Raw genomic sequence first — 18,263 nt, 5'->3', positions numbered from 1 at the left:
AACTGAAGTGTGAATTCTCCTAGGATTATTTAAACCTTGAAAGCAGACTGTTTGAGGACCAAAATGTTGATATATAGAGAAATTGACAGAAAGCTTTCCCTGTGATTAGTAACATCACAACATTACACCTACTAGACTTTGACTCTCACTACTAACATGCCCACTTAGCCTAGACAATGGCAATGGCTTGGCAAGAGAAGCTTAAGGAGCTCTAGGAGGAGTGAGGGTCACTGGACCACACCAGGTCAACACAAATACACTGTAGACAGGCTCACTCTGCCTCTTTCGACTTTAGAATTTGAAACTTGCAATTTGCCAGTAAATCCTACTCTATCTTGAGATCTGGAGTTTAAAACCCTATCAAAGGCATTTCTCCCAAGATGCATTCAACTGTCATTGTTTGTTTTTCAACAAATTTCACAACTTGGAGACACCCCTGTGGAGCTGCAGCATGGGAAGCTGCCAGTGAAAGCTAGATGTGAAAACATGCTATGAACATTGGTGAGTCAGCCACAAAATAGATGTATTTGCAGGGGGGCGGGAAATGCGGTATAAACATACTATATGTGCTTCCGTAAATCTAAAGGTGACCATGTTGGCCTTACATGGTAGCAATTATTGAGCTAAAATGTACAGCAGATGCTAAAGGGTATGAGTGTTACAGCATCATTCCTCATCAAATATTTTGTAGCTAATAGCAACAATCTTTTTTAAAGGTAAGTTACAAAGGTTAGAAGGTCATTTTTACTCTTAAAATTACTGACTTCTGCCAAGTATCAGTTTCTTGTAAGAAACAATTTCTGTGCTTTCCCTATTAGATTTAAATTTAGAAATAATGAGGTTTTAAAACATGATGAGGAATTCTTATTAAGAAGAAAGTATTTCTTCAAATTTTGAGGTAGAGAGCTAAGGATGAGAGTGTGGGAGGTCTAAGGACCAGGGGTCAGGAAAAGGTGATAGAGGAGAATGGACCACCTACTATTGTCTTAATAAATTTACCAAACAGGAATTTAAATATGTAAACTACATGGTAATAACCCTCTGAACAGGCGAAAATAAATATCTTTGAAGAATTAGCACACATCTATATTCTTAAAGTTTCCTGACATTTGTTTGTGTCAATTAGGGCTCCCATGAATTGCAGTAGTAAGTTCTGCGTTTTGTCTCCACTGATTTCATTCATCACTGTAGAAATGGGGGGAACTGAGAAAAATATCTTTTTCTGAGTTAAAAATAGTAGTAGAAATTTCTTGCCTATATAAATATTACACATCTATTTCCTACCATACATATTATACATTTATTTTGAAATATACATTAAAAAACAGCAATTAGTATTAATCATTGAGTTTGGTTGTGTTTTAATATAGATTGCAAAATGTTAGACAAGATTGATATGGAATATGTGTACTGCTGCTATTTGAAGAGCTTCTGAAGTTTTGGAGGCTACAAGAAATTTTCAAAGGTCATAGCTTTGGGAGATGTAGTTTTCGCTGAAATCTCTAATAATTCAAATAGAGATTCATAATGTTATTGCAGTCTATTGGCTTGCAGACATTTCTTGATTTATGTGTAATATTCACTTCACCTAAATTCTCTAAGTATGAGAGATTCTCTGTATCCGATTTTTCTCTACAGGGGGCTAATTGCCGATTTCCTTCCAGTTTATTTAGAATATGTAGAAAAGACATGGAAAGCCAAGTATTTTGTCATAAATGGAAATTCGGAATACAAAACTGGTAAACTGGTGTTCAGGTTTCAAAACTCTCTTCTTATTTTGCAGGAGGGAGACAGTAGGCTTTTGAAGTTTCTGATTCGGGTTCTACGTTCTAAAATACAAGTTGCCAGGGAGTTTTTATAAAGGGAAAAATGCAGCTAGAGTATGTGGGAGATATAGGTGTTCTCAAACGCCCTACCTGGTTATGCTTCTTCTTAAAAAAAAAAAAAAAAAAAGAAAGAAAGAAAGAAAAAAAGAAAGAAACTGCAACCTTTAACATTAAAGTTTGTTTTCGGTAATAATCCGGAAGCTCACAGCAAACTTTAAATTTTCTGAAATTAAACAGATCTCGCAAGACCTTGTGGATAGATGGCCTTTCTTTAGGGAGGAGCTGAGTCCAGGAGCTTTACAGGGTAGGAAGTCCAGGTATTCTTATTTGTTGATGCATAAAGTTGTCCTCAGATCTCATTTCTCACGTCTGCCTGACAACCCTGGAAATTGTGGAGCAGAGGCAACTGCGAGAGATAGTACGCTTTGTGTTAAATCCAGGAGCAGAGAATGAGCAGGCTCTCTCGCGAACATGAGAACCTCTTCTGGAGGGGAGAGGTTACAAAGCAGATAAGGATTCCTAAGCTAGGAGCTAACTCGTACTCTGGCTCCAGCCAAGCGTCGTATCCGGAGCCAACTGCAGCTGGAGGTGGAAGAGGAAAAAAAAACGGAGGTCGAGGAGGGAGGGGGAACGGAGGGGAGTAAGCTGGAGATCCGCGCGCGAAGGGAGGGTGGAGATGGGGGGAGCGCGCCGGGCGCAGGGAGCTGAGTGGACGGCTCGAGACGGCGGCGCGTGCAGCAGCTCCAGAAAGCAGCGAGTTGGCAGAGCAGGGCTGCATTTCCAGCAGGAGCTGCGAGCACAGTGCTGGCTCACAACAAGGTGATGTGCCAGGAAGCGGTTTTTTTGCCCGCTCGGGCTGCTGAGGCTGGGGCTTGCTTCCTTATACCCACCTCTTCTCCTCTGGGTCTGCGTGTGTGTGAGTGCCCGGCTTTTGGGGGTAAAGCCTGCGGGGAGGGGACACGCTTGCCTCTGCTTGTCTCCTCCTCCCTCTACCCCCGTCGTTGCTAATGCATGTTTTCCAGGGTCGCCCCTGGCTTCGTACCCCTTATTTGACACTGACATCCCCCCCACCCCCGTTGTGTCTCCTCTCCCAGATGCTCAAGGTGTCAGCCGTACTGTGTGTGTGTGCAGCCGCTTGGTGCAGTCAGTCTCTCGCAGCAGCCGCGGCGGTGGCTGCAGCCGGGGGGCGGTCGGACGGCGGTAATTTTCTGGATGATAAACAATGGCTCACCACAATCTCTCAGTATGACAAGGAAGTCGGACAGTGGAACAAATTCCGAGACGTAAGTGCCGCGCACCCCCATCCCCGGGCACACGCGCGCGCTGCTCCGTGGCGGGGGCCGCGGTGGCCGGGTGTGGGTGGGGAGTGGGCTCCGTTTTCTGGGGAGAGGGATTTAGGGAAGTGCGGCGGCGCAGGGCTGCTGGAGAAGTTCACAGTTCCGCTGCCCCCTCCCAGCTGGTTCAAGGGCTTGCTTCTTGGATGCACAAGAGTTCAGGTCTCACAAGGTTCCCACTCTTCCTCCCCCACCCTGCTCTTCCCTGTGCCCCTTCCCGGCCCACAAAGGTTAGAAAGTGCTGGCTCTACCCTCTCAACTTTTGAATGGTGTTTCTGGCACGGGTAAACACAGCAGATGTGCCTTTGCGATGTATCGCTACTAAAGTAACTAGGATCGATCCCGTCGCTAATGGTCCATTAAGGAATTTGAGGGAGGAGGTAGGAAGATGTAAGATTTATAAATGCCCGCTCTCCAAGAGTGGGAGGATGTTTGGCGGCACCAGTAGGGACTCGTTGAACTGCTCCCGATTACATAAAATTGTCGATCAAATTTGTGCTTCAACATGACTTTAATCCAGAACATGTTTGCAATGTATTTGATTACGTTTTATTCCAAAATGAATCACTGCCTTGAAATCTGCGGGAAGGGGATGCGAGGGCGGGAGGGTTGCAGGTGACAGCGATGAAAGAGTTAAACCATAGACTCCCCTGGGGAGTTTTCAAAAGGGTTATTAAGAGGGAGCCAGGTTTAGACACTTGAAGCCAGTGGCCATGACTTGCCAGTCATTTTTTTTTCTCACCTGATCTGAATGGAGCCCAGTAAGAGCTGCTCACGTACAGAGCGCAATATGACTGGAAGCCTTGAACTCAGTTGTCCCAGTGAGGAGGCCGCCCAGATGGCTGAATAACCACCACCCCAGCCCACCCTTTAAAGCACAGAACGCATGAACTGGAGCAAGCGTGATTCCCAGACACATTGCCAATACTTACCGTGACATTTGAGAGAATTTCTCGTGGAGTACATCTGCACTGCACTACGTGGAGATGAGTTAACTTCTTTCATCAGCTCTGATTCGGTCACCATTTGGGAAAATAAATGGGAGCCTAGGCTAGATTTCATCCTGCCTCCTCTAACCCATTCTCTCACCCTCTCCATGAAGTAGCTGACAAGCCAAACCTAGCAGAGGGATTCCTGAAGGAACACAAATTTGATTGAGAATATTTAATGGAGAACTTTGCCTACATACTTTATGAACAAAGTTTAAGCATATAAGGGGTATGCCCTTATAAAAACATACCCCTTGCATATTTGTTTTAAATTTACACTAATATTGAGTACAAGCAAAAACGATAGCAAGTGAGATATTCCTAAACCTAAAGAGAATTTGTTTATCACGCCCTCATTTGGCAAAAAAAAAAAAAAAATTGAACATTTTATCAGTATTTGAACGGTGTTTGACATTATGACATTTCATTATTTAATGGCTGCTTTAAAATCTTTTAGAAATGAATTTTTGAAAGACCTCTCAACAATGGGATATGTTTAGTAGATAATACTGGTTGCATGCTGTTTTCTATTTGTTTTGGGGTGTGTTTTTTAGTTCTGCTGGATAGTGATAAAATCAACTACACAAGATTCCTTGCTGGCAGAATTGTAAGAGTATTACTATCTTCAACGAGAGCAGAGATAAAAGCTTTCTTCTCTAAAATGTATTTTAATTGTTGAATAACTTGGTCTTCTCTTTATTCAAATTACTTTATTGAATTATTGAGTGGCTTAGGCAGTTTGTGAATGTGTTTGATTTAAACTATTGAGACAAGCTGAGTTGCCTACTAGAGGCTGAGTTGCCTACTAAATATGCTAGAATTTATGGAGTCAATTTCTATAGAGACAGAATATTTTATTGCTATATCATTTTCAGGTATTGCTCTATGATCTCAAGGAAAAAGTTCATCAAAATTGTACATAAATTTTTCAAAGGATTTAGTGATACATTTTACGCAAATATCTGTTTTGAAGTATATGCAATACCTAAAAATATAATTCTGATTTATTGGAAAAACTTTCGTCAGGTTTTAGTGTTACCATTTTAGTAAGACAGTTACGGTTATGTAAAGATGACTTCTGCAGGGAATGGAGCAGATAAATGCTATCATTTTTTAATCCTTGAACCACCTGTTGCTTATTATTAACATGATAAAATGTATGCTGACAGTGTGGTTTCTCAAATAATAATTCCGAATGCATAATATAGAATCCTTATCTGCACCATCCACCCCACTGCTATTTATGCATATTCTTTCCCTTTTGGGGAATCATTAGCTTAATAATCTTTTCTGTAGCTCTCAGGATGTTATTTTTCAGTTGGTTTTCAGCTAGAAGCACGTGGCGATAAGACATTTCTTGAAATAATACTGTACTGCATGAATCTACCTTTAAATGTTCTGTATGAGCATTCATATCGCAAATAATGATTTATGTACTCACTTTATATGAGGGCAAAGAAACATGGAATTCTGAACCTCTTATTTGAGAAACAATTTAACTGAAGTACTTTTGTTTTGTGCTTTTTTCCCATAAAATATAATTAATTTTATTTATAAAAAAGCCTTGGGAAGCACCAGCATAATTATTGCTTGGATTAATCCTTATGATTATTTTTTTCCTCCTGACTGTTTTACATAATCAGCACTGTTTTACAAGTAACTCCTTAATGAAAGTTTGAACTGTTCCTTCTTTTGAAATACATTTGAAAACTATCTTAAATAATATTTAAAAATACAATTTAGCATTATATTTTAATTGAATAATTTTAAAAATAAATGCTACTCTTTATATATTTTATTTGTAATATAAATATGTAAATATAGTTGATTTACAATAAAGCTTTAGGAACAAAGAGCATGGATAGAGTTACGTGAGAGTAGGTGTGCATAAGAAGTACTGCCATTGAGGCTCATTATCTGTTTCCTCAATATAAATGCTAGAGAAGCAATGAAAGCAAAGACAAGCTTTCAGTGAATAGGTATTAACACAGGAGAAACAAGCTTATAATGAGTAGGTATTAACATAGGAGAAACCTCCAGTATTTTTGACTACCCTATGCTAGCAATGTCTGTTGAATAAAGTACCTTTGTTGTCCTTTTGAAGGACTCTTGGAGTGTAGGACCCTTAATGCTATAGGCATAAAGAGCTTTCACTGTTTTGAAAATTATTAATTTATGTGGTTATTAGTATACAAATTCTGATAAAGATTTTAATATCTATGTTTTAGGAAAGCATAAAAGTTTCACTTAATCTAAAGAAATAGAAAAGTCAACACATTTAAACATAAGTACAGTAGATAGAACCAGCATGCTTTACTTAGGTTATACTTATGGGATTTTAAAATAAAATAAAATAAAAACTCTCTCGACAATAGTATATATTCAGTAGATATACTGGTTACATGCTTTTTTTTTTTTTTTTTTTTTTTTTTGGTGGGGGGCTCTGTTGTTAGTGACAAAATTAAGTATACAAGATTCCTCGGTGGAAAAATTGTGGGGCTACCATTACTTTCTCCCAGAGCAGGAGTAAAGGATTCATACATCCCATTCTTGTGAATATTTTAGGATAATTGGAAATCAGGATCATTATGAGGAAACTGAATTATTAGCTCAAGTGGCTTACGTATTGCATATTTCAAATATTTGCATTTTATAGTTTAATTAAACCATACCCTTTATCATGTAATAAATGAGTATGGAATTTGGAACCAGTGAATTAATTAGTAATGCATGGTATAATAACATTATCAAAATTATTATTGATTTCATTGAAATACATGCAGCAATTAGGAATGATAGAAAAAGATAAAATATGAGAAGCCCTCAAATATTATATTTAGGAATCAATATAATAAAAACTTAGAAAAAAGAGGAATGATGGCCATGCTAATTTTTAAGTAACTCATATAATAAAAACAGGATTGTACCCTTTTAATGGAAATTCAAACAGTTCTAGATTAAATTAAATTTGTTTTTCAATAAAAATACCTGGGCCTCATTTTGAACTTTTTGTTTTAAGGAATGGTTACCATTAGTGTTATAGAAACCATAATCAACTTCAGTTTACATTTATTCCTTAAGTGATGTTTAATATACTTTAGATATATTTAATGCAATAAGAAAGTTCTACAATTTAACTTTACAAATTTAACCTTAATGTAAGCTAAAGGACATGCAGAATATTGAGAAAATATAAAATACAGGCTGACATGTCTCAGAGGCACTCAAATTATAAGTTAACTTTTAAAAAATACCTGATTTGGGGGTGTTGAATAGTAGGTAGAACATTCTTAATTTGTTTTTTCTTTTTATTTGCCTTTTTCATCAAAGGTGAGGTTCTTAAGTGCACAGATTATTTAAGAGATAATGGATGATGGTAAGGGATATTTCCTAGCACTTAGTGGGCTACAGAGGAGTAAAGATTCCCGAGGGTCTATCAACTTCTACTGTTGTTAGAAAGTAAATACAACCATGTGTTTCTATGTCTACTCCAAATAAAGTATTCTATGGCTGTACAGGTCATTAAAATTCAAACAATGAGAATCTTTAAGGAATGCTCTCTCAGTACTTTGTTTAGGTTTATGATGTGCCCTGGTTATATTTCTTGAGTTACTGGCATACTCTTACCATTGAGGGATCCTCCTTTCTGGCAACAAAGTTTTACCATTATACATTTCAACAATGTGTATCAAAAATAAAGTTAAAGATTTATTAATAATTTGGACATATTTAATAAAGTGAACTACTCTTCTCTCTGTTTAAGAATGCTTTCTCCATAATGGATATCCAATTCTTATGAAAATGTACATTTTCAGTGTTTCTCACTATGAAGCAACATTTGTAACTGTGGTAATAATTACCTACATTTCACTATAGTTGAGAACATAGGCATTTCTTGGGAATTCTTCCCAGTTAATTGAGTGCATTATCATGAGTGTTTTTCTCTCTTTCTTTTGCTTTTTTGGTGATTATGAACACTGTGTTTAGTTCTTAAAAGCTTGTGAATATAGTGTATATACATTTGCAGATCAGAGCTGGTGAAGACTGTAGCACGCAGTAATCTTTTATTGGACTGTTGTTCATATTGTTTAAATCATGGGGAGATTTAATGGAGAGAGGCAATTGACCTCTTAAGAGAAGCAATAAGCAATCTTGGACAATTCTGGGGCCAGTGAGTAACTACAGCAGCAAGAGGCTAGGCTCTGGCAGCATCCTGACTCTTGTTTTTGTCATCAGGATCCCTAGTTAAGCCATGATCATAGTACAAACTCCACACTCCTATTTTTTTAAACCTGCTACTACAACCACTACCCTGCTTGCGAGTCAGGATTTAAGTTTGGTTTTGTCATCAGGTATCACATGATGGAGGAAGGCAGGTCAGAGAATGTCCGCTGATCTGCTTGTTTCTGGAGGGAATCTTAGCTAGAGCTGGTATCACATTATCAGATTCTCTCAGGAGGTATGAATTGATCACAAAACTTTAGTCGATTTTCCATGGGTTCATCCTAACAGAAATTATAGAGAAGCAAGCCATACTTTTAACTCTCTGGCTCTCAAAACTTCCAATCAATGACGAAAAGTGTAACTAAGTGTAAAAGTGAAAGTAAGAGAAACAAATGACTCTGTCTCTGTATGTTGTCTATGTTTATATGTATTTATGTGTGTAGATTCATACATAAATGTATATCTATATATATGTGTTATATGTGTGTATGTCAAATTGATAACAGGTTAAATAATCTGAATACAGAGGCAATTATATATTGTGCTATAGGTTTTTTGTATACACCATATATGTCTATAGTTATTACACATAACATGTTGAGTAGAAAGCCAACATCCATCTACCCACTCCCAAAATGTTAAGATATGTTAGGTTTCTTTATTTTTTTTTTTTCCTGGTTAGGTTTTCCGCATCTTATAACTTGAGATGATTTCATTTACTGTTACATGTGTGGACACAGTGTGCTTTTCTGCTTCTTACAGCTTGTTTGGGATTATATATTTAAACTTTTTAGCTAGATATACAAAAGGAACATCGTGTACTGCTATAGAGCATTTATTTTGCTACTCTGACAGTAAGACTTTGGGGTTGGATGCTTTTAGATCTTATGATTGTGACTCAGAGTGACATTGTATGTTCTTATACAACTTTAGTTTTCAGGATCTGGGTCATAATTTTATTTCATTTTATGTACTTATTTTTAAAGACTGATCTTTGACTTCTATAAATACTATCCAAGTTCTATAAGCTCCTGGAGTATTTATATGTCTTTTTTTATTTATGAAAATCATTTCATCTTTTCTACTCTTTCTACTTCTTCTAGTTTACAGATTTGGACACCCCATTACACTGTGAACTCCATATAGCTACAGATTGTAGTCTCCCTTCCTCTCCACAATCCTACAATTCACCTAGCATTACCACAATAATTGTCTCAGAGTTATCACTAGAAAATATGTATTAAATGAGATGACATTATATTCAAAATACATTGCCAACTGAAAAATCCTTACCTAAAGGTTTTTTAGAGCTGTGTTGCCTTTTATTGGCCAGTTCAATTTCTGACCACTTCAAGGCCAGTTTTGTAATTTAAGTAAAAATTCAATTTTTATAAAATAGAAAGTTGTAAGTATTAAACCACATTAGTCCTATAAGTTCCAAAACATGCCAAAATAGAAATGCCATGTCCAAGCTGTCGTGTCCAGTTTTAGAATGGTCAACAGCAGATGACAATGACATGCATCATGGTGCTCCCTCAGCCAGTTGGTTCAATTCTTTTTTCCATAGTTTCTCTTTGACAACATAATTGTGTTGCTCTAACATCTTTAAATATTTTTGCTGCCTAATAGATAATATCAAGCACTAGTGTCTTCCCTTTCTTCTTCAACTACTGAACTTCAATTAATGGTTGTATCGGTAAATCCAGATACTTTACCGACAGTTCAGATTTATTTCTTTCTCTTCCACCTCACTTACAACTGCCAATGCATTGGTTAGAGAGAGGTTAAGTTCCTGCAGAAAGGAGACCCTGAATCAGAGTACCCGAGTAATGATAGAATTCTGTTTCGCAAGCATGAGACCGTCAAGAAGTGGGTGTCCAGGCCTGCGCTTTCAGGGTTACTCCCTCAAGCAAGCTTCTCTATTAATGGCCATTTCCTATCTAACAGGAGGCGTTTAATAGAAAATCTAGGACAATCACCTTGTGCCAGAATTCACCTGAAAGTCATCACACATTACTTCTACTTGTATCCCACAGGCCTGAACTTCGTTACATGTCAACACCTAGCTATAAGGGATACTGGGAAATTTAGTCTTTAATAGGAATCATCAACCCTAAAAGAAAGCAAGCAATACTCAATACTCAGAGAAAATTTTGGTAACTATGGATCTGATTATGCTCTTTCAATCATCTAAACATCTCTTGAAAATATTCTCAGTCTCCACCCCTGTGTCCTCTGATGGGAATTTTGTTTTATCATTGCCTGTCAGTTGTTTTCCTCCCTAATCAATCTTTCTTCCAAATTCCATATTATCCCACTATCCTCTTAGCCATGATGGACATGCTTGAGTCGTGCTTGCTTGGTCAAAACTACAACACCTAGTACCTACTGTTCTAGTTGTAGGAGTTTGGCGGTAAGTAGTAGTGTGCTAATTTCTAAAAGGAAATTTCGAAGGTCACAACCAAAGCAGAGTATCCAAAAAGCTATCATGTTAAGGAGAGCCTGAATCTACATACCAAGACTGTTTTCCTTTAGTGAAATCATTTAGCATGACTTCTGCGAAATCTTTTTTGAGCTGTAGATCTTTGGTCATGGATCTGGAATTCCCTGCGTTAAGGCATTAATGGTGATTGGTGGGCAAGAATCAGAATTTACTTCTCACATCTCTTAAAGAACAGGATACTCTCTTGCTGTTACTGGTGTATTTCCTTGGATGCAGAAAAAGGAAAGTACCACTAATACAAACAACGTTTTGCTGAAAAATACTAGCAGTGACACCCTTGCCAGGTTCATGCAGCTCTTAGGCTTGACAGCAAAGAAAACAATCTTTTTGGTTCTACTATCTCTGGGACAGTTAGGAAACTAAAACTGCAGCAAATTGGATTTGCCAGAATTCCCATACAGGCTTTACTCTTTAGTTTTTTTTTTTTTTCTTGACATAGGAGATTACTGGCAATTAGAATGCCTGAACTTCTTAACTGAATCATAAACAGAGATGGTGAATTGCACTTTCTATCAGATTTTGTGTTTTGGAATGATCCTTGATTTTTCCATCTTCATACTTGCTAAAGAAAAACGTTCATATTTATTTATCATTTTTCATATATATTAGTGGCATGATTATATTGCAAGGGATGATTATATAATTTTGCTTAATATGTTACCTACACATAATTAATAATAGTAATAATATGGTATGCAAATATGTAACGTAAAAGGGTAGGTAAAAAGTCTTCATACAGTTATTTTCCCCTTACAGTCATGTCATTTCTCCCAAAGGACTGATGCTTTCCCTAATATTCTTCCACCAGAAGTCATCTGGCCTTCAATTTTCTGCTCACAAGTTCCTTCCTTTATCGAGGAAATAATGGTCTGAATCAGAAACGTTGTCTCCGACCTCCGAATATATATTGCAGATTTTTCTATTTAGATTTTAAGAATAATGGCCTAATAAAAATTTTTATTCCCTCCTTCAGGAATAGCACCATTATATTTCATTAGTTCATTTATTAGTTTTAAAACCATCATGTTGAATAAGTAATAATAATCTTAAGAATCTGTATGAGGTAGATTCTTTCTGTTTTTATATGTGGCTTGTATGTTTTGGATACTGTTAAGCCATATTATCACTCTTATTGTAAAACAGAGATAATTAAATTCAGTATTCTGTTTTCATAGCTGTTTGATTAGAAAAGTTATTGATTATTTAAATTGTGCCATTTCAATATAGAAAAGACAGTTTTGGACGGGTATGGTGGCTCATGCCTCTAATACCAGCACTTTAGGAGGCCAAGGCAGGTGGATCTCGAGGTCAGGAGATCGAGTCCATCCTGGCCAACAAGGTGAAACCCTGTCTCTTCTAAATACACAAAAATTAGCTGAGTGTGATGGTACGTGCCTGTAATCCCAGCTACTCCAGAGGCTGAGGCAAGGGAATCGCTTGAACCAGGGAGTCAGAGGTTGCAGTGAGCTGAGATCATGCCCCTGCACTCCAGCCTAGCAATAGAGCAAGACTAGGTCTCAAAAAAAGAAAAAAAAAAAAAATAAGAAAGTTTAAATACCATTTTTATTGCATTTATGTGTAAAATATGTGTGTGTATATATATATATATTTTGTTAGGTTTGAACATTTGATAGCTTGGTTTACTATTAACATAATTAGCAAAGGAACTTACATTTGGTGTACATGGCTATTTGATACAATCAAATAGCAAGTGGCGTATACAAAAATTGCTTCTTTTTCCACAGCATTCTCTTAAGCTTTTTTTATGTGGATTTAGAATGAACTATATGCTAATGTTTCTATTTTCAGATTGTTATAGCATTTCATCAATAAAATCATCCCACATCTTTATCTACAGTTTTGAATACTCAAGGAAAAATAAACTCTATTTTAACTTTCCATACTATTTTATGATGGATTCCTCGTTTTGTCTTATTTTATTATCTGAAAATTTCAACTAACCATGGTATTTAAGTTTAAACACAATGTCTTTAATAGTGCGCTAAACATGTATATAGTAAGCAAGATGGCAAAGATAATGAAAATTAAAAAAATGTGTTAGAAAACTATGGTGTCACAATTTATAAAGTAAATACAACTTTACTAGATATTTGATGGAAATAATTTTAAAAGATTTTAATTTAATTAATGACTGTTTTTCTAACCAAATTACCTTTAAAAATAAGCTAAATCCACAAATAGTCTATATTATATGTGAATAGGATACTCAAAGTTTGACTCGCTATGGCTATAGAGAATGATGATGGCAAAAATGCACTCACCCAAAATATCAAGTGAGGTTAAGTGCTAAAAATTTTATAATAGAAATATAATGACAGACTCTTCCTTGTCTAGAAACTGATAATAATGTAATAATAACAAGCACTTTAATATGGCATATCACATGCAAGGATTATTATAAGTTCACTTTTAATTTAACTTTTTAGAAATAGGGACTGGCTATATTGCCCAAGCTGGTCTCGAACTCCTAGGCTCAAATGATCTTCCTACCTTGGCCTCCCAAAGTGCTGGGATTACAGCCATGAACCACTGTGCCTGACTAGTTTTTAAAAATGTATTAATTAGTAATATCCCCATATGAAATGTGCAACTGTTAATCCATTGTATAGCTGAGGAAACTCAGGGCCAAGATCACACAGCTAGTAAGTATCAGTCAGGGCTGTCTCCAGTAGTAGAATTTTGGCTCCAAAGACTTTATCCTTAAATATAGAAGAGTAATGCTTTCTCATCTGTTAATGCTGTTTTGGGTCTCTGTAATATGCTAGGCACTTTAAATATATTATCCCACTTAATATATCTCTCTCTCTATATATAATATAATATCTCTATATATAATATAATATCTCTCTCTATATAAATATATATTTACATATAAACATAATATATATTTATATATAATACATATGTTATATATTCATATATAAATATGTTATATATTCATATATAGATATATCATATATTCATATGTAGATATATCTTATATTCATATGTAGATATATCATATATTCATATATAGATATGTTATATATTATATATTCATATATAAATGTATTATATATTCATATATGTAATATATGAATATACATTTATATATTTATATATCATATACAATATATGTTTATATAAAAATATATATGTTTATATATAAATATATATATAATTTTTAATTGTAGTAAAAAGCACATGACATAAAATTTACTATATTAGCCATTTTTAAGTGTACAATTCAGTGGTGTCAAGTATATTCACATTGTTTTGCAAACAACCTCCAGAACTTTTTCATTGCAGAACTGAAACTTTATACTCATTTAACCACATCGCATTTCACCCTTCCTCCAGCCCCTGGTAACAACCATTCTACTTTTCATTTCTACAAATTTGACTACTTTAGATATATAAGTGGAGCAATGGTATTTGTTTGTTTGTGACTGGCTTTTGTTAGCATAACGTTCTCAAGTTTCATCCATGTTATGGCATGTGATAGGGTTTCCTTTTTCTTAAAGACTAAACAATATTCCATTGTATGTATATTTTACATTTATCCACTTATCTGTCAATACAAACCTTGGGTTACTTCTACCTCTTTGCCATTGTAAATAATGCTGCTATGAACATAGGTATGCAAATATTTCTTGAAGATCCTGCTTTCAGTTCTTTGGATATATACTCAGAAGTGGAATTGCTGGATCATCTGATAATTCTATTTTTAATTTTTTTTAGGAACTGCTATACTATTTTCCATGGTGATTACACTGTTTTACAGTCCTACTCACAATGGATAAGCGTTCCAATTTTTTCGCACCCTTGCTAACACTTGTTAATTGACATTTTGTTGTTGTTGTTGTTAGTAGCCATCTGAATGGGTGTGAGTTGATATTGTGGTTTTGATTTACATTGCCCTAATGATTAGTAATGTTGAGCATGTTTTCATATACTTGTTAGCCACTTGTACATCGTTTCTTTTTTTTTTTTTTTTTTTTTTTTTGAGACGGAGTCTCGCTCTGTCGCCCAGGCTGGAGTGCAGTGGCCGCATCTCAGCTCACTGCAAGCTCCGCCTCCCAAGTTTACGCCATTCTCCTGCCTCAGCCTCCCGAGTAGCTGGGACTACAGGCGCCCGCCACCTCACCCGGCTAGTTTTTTGTATTTTTTAGTAGAGACGGGGTTTCACCGTGTTAGCCAGGATGGTCTCGATCTCCTGACCTCGTGATCCGCCCGTCTCGGCCTCCCAAAGTGCTGGGATTACAGGCGTGAGCCACCGCGCCTGGCTGTACATCGTTTCTGAAGAAATGTCTGCTCAAGTCCTTTGCCCGTTTTTAATTGGGTTATGTGTTTTTCTTTTTGGTAAAATCTTTTAACAATCAAAAAAGTAGATTATTAATCTTCTTTCACAAATAAAGTGACTCAGTATCACCAAGCTTAATCAACCTGCTCAAAATCAGTGAAGTTTGAAATGATTTTCTAACTCTAAAGACCATGTTTTTTAAAATTAACAGTTAACCACTTTAAATCAGTTACTACAGACAGCTCAAACTGCTTTTTTTTTGTTGTATTGTATTATATTATATTATATTATTTATTTTTAAGAGACAGCAGTTTGCTCTGTTGCCCAGGCTTCAGTGCAGTGGTGCCATCATAGCCCACTGCAGCCTGAAACTCCTGGGCTCAAGCGGTCTTCCCACTTTAGCTTCTCAAGTAGCTGGGACTACAGGCATATGCCACTATGTGTGACTAATTTTTTTTAAAAAAATTTTTTTTTGTAGAGACTGGGGTTTCACTTTGTTGCCTAGGTTGGTCTCAAACTCCTAGACTCAAGCCATCCTCCCGCCTCAGCCTCCCAAAGTGTTGATTACGGGCGTGGCACATTGCACGTGGCTTGTTTTTCTATCTTTTGACATATAGTTTGGTCCTTTTAAATGGTCACATTGACTGTCTATTTTCTTACCCGCTAGACCAAGAAATTGATTAAGGTTTGTAATTTGTATTAGAATTTATTGTCCTTTATGCAAAATCACTATGATCTTGCTATAATTTGATCAGCATATCTTGAGGCTGCAGTAGGAAACTTCTAGTTGTCTGTCCTTCATTAGTCTTACAAATGTCAGTAGTTTCAAATCACATACTGTTCAAATAGTAATGTTTATCCCTATAGAGGTACTATATTTGGCAACAGCATATTACTGGCATTTTTATTACTGACCTTTTTTGATATCAAAGTACAGGTCTGAATATCTTATGTGGTCAGAAATAGCTGTTAAAAGAAATACTAGGCTGGGTGGGATGGCTCACGCCTGTAATTCCAGAACTTCCAGAGGCCAAGGTGGGAGGATGACTTGTGGCCGGGAGTTTGAAACCAGCCTAAGTAACAGAGCTAGACCTCATCTCAGCAAAAATTCAAAAAAACAAAAAACAAATAGCTGGGTGTGGTGGCACATGCCTATGGTCCCAGCTATTCGAGAAGCTGAGGTGGGAGGATTGCTTGATCCGGGAGGTAGAGGCTGCAGTGAGCCGTGATCACACCACTGCACTACAGCCTAGATGGCAGAGTGAGATCCTGTCTCAAAAAAAAAAAAAAAAAAAGTTCTTACAGTATCTGTTGGTTGGATTAGAAGTTTAACATCTTCGGAAGCTGTTTTTTAAGTGTTACTGTGCCTAATTTTTAATTTCTACAGTTGTGCCATCGCCCCCTCCTTTTCTTCGCTGAAGAGAATTTGACTTCTTCCTGTTATCAAATTAGGTAAATTGGAAAAAGGAATTATTTTCTTTACTTAAATTTCAGGATTCACAACTTATCATCATAGGTAATCAACACATACAACATAAGTATAACCATTGCTGAATGGGTTCTGAGAAAACGTAGCAATCTCTGTCCTAGTAGAAAATATAGTTTTCTGTTTGCCATGTTGAATATCAAAGAGAGATGTAATGTTATTGACTTACAAAAATGAAATCCTATCATATATAAGATAGGTTGGAATATATGTAAGTTTTAAAGAATATTTTGTTGTCTACATATATTTTGAAGTCCTCTACATCTAGAATTTCATTTAAGGTATTATGAACAATAGCACTGAACATGGGTTCTGTTTTGAAGTTTTTTAGCAAAAAAGAAAAATTAATCTCCTGCTACACTGAAAAAAATATAGAGTAAATTTGAGTAAATTAAAATTATATGATTTCTGTAATTTATTTTTAAGTTACAGAGAACTTAATGCTAAATTTTATACTAAGTATTTATGTGAAATAAATGGTTATATGGAATATTCTCTGATGAAAATTAAAATGAATCTTTCAGTCAACTTGAAATCTTTATGTTGAGTGGTCTAGATAATTTTGTGAGTTCTTCGTTCTTAGCAAAAGTAGAAGCTCATTTAGCAGGAATGAGAGAGGTACCAAAAACGCCACAACTCAATCTAGTTAATTGTCTTCTGATGTATAAAACATTGCATGGCATTGTGTGCCTGAATACTGGTAAAATATTAGATATACCTCCTAAAAGTAGTAATTTGATAGTCCCTTAATCACAGCTCACTTTTACTTTTCTATTACCAAGCTACTTTGTGACTTTCAAAATATTTACATAGGGTACTATAGGCAAGATACTCTGAAATACTAGCTTGCTCATTGCCTTGGCACATGGTATTAGCATCTGCTGAGAATCAGTTTTAGAATATCAGGACAATATTTATAGCCTTTCATGGCATACAGTATAGTGTGAAATTATAGACAACCTCCTAGTCTTCCAGTAAGGCTGCCTAAGGTGCCCTTGGCAACATCTGATACTCTCCTCAGATGTCCCTAAGGCAGTCAGATTCATCTAAAATGAACAATTCCTGAGGCAAAACTTTTCTAGAACATTGTATCAACAGCATTAACCTAGTATTACCTGAGACATTTTTCCTTGACATAAAATATATTTTTTTGGAGTTGAGATGTTATACACTTTATAGTTTTAAAGAACCATTGTACTTACTGAAACTGTGAATTAAAGGCACACTCCAAACTGATAACTAGGGAAATGCTAGTTTGGAAGCTGTGAAATTTGACAGTAACACTAAGCAAAGGAGTATTTGTACACAGACTATACGTTTAGTACATTATCCTTGGTATTTCTTATTAAGTATGCTAACTTTCTTTGCTAATGTTATTGTCATTTAAAATTGTTTATTTCAGAATTAAGTTTTTTTGTCTTTAGTCTACATATTTTTCTAGATAAAAAAATTTTTAAATGGGAAGGTTGTCTATGGGAATGACATGTTTAATTCAGATAACAAATTAGTAGTCAATATAGGAAAAATATCCCACCTTTTTAGGGAATAAAATATATTAAAAATTTTTTAAATGTATACTGTGAACCAAGTTTTGAATA

General features: G+C 35.9%; 1 protein-coding gene across 4 annotated transcripts in view; it reads left to right on the top strand.

Moving 5' to 3' along the window:
• Positions 1–2,600: 2,600 nt before the first annotated feature.
• The window catches only part of SPOCK3 (SPARC (osteonectin), cwcv and kazal like domains proteoglycan 3), a 482,228-nt gene continuing 466,565 nt past the window's right edge, over positions 2,601–18,263 (top strand). For 2 of the 4 annotated variants that reach the window (XM_065545673.1, XM_005556250.4), the window contains exons 1-2: positions 2,601–2,645; positions 2,921–3,109. Coding sequence is in view for 2 of the 4 variants with exons in the window: in XM_005556250.4 (XP_005556307.1) it covers positions 2,921–3,109 (189 nt within the window). In the remaining 2 variants the exon portion in view is untranslated. Of the gene's footprint in view, positions 2,743–2,920; positions 3,110–18,263 lie in introns of all 4 variants that reach the window. The other 2 variants (XM_074040734.1, XM_045393030.2) reach the window with 1 other exon arrangement.

Source organism: Macaca fascicularis, chromosome 5 (assembly GCF_037993035.2).
Source record: "Macaca fascicularis isolate 582-1 chromosome 5, T2T-MFA8v1.1".
Taxonomy (NCBI): Eukaryota; Metazoa; Chordata; class Mammalia; order Primates; family Cercopithecidae; genus Macaca; species Macaca fascicularis.
The sequence above is the reverse complement of the archived record's forward strand: the minus strand, read 5'-3'. Positions and strand labels throughout refer to the sequence as shown.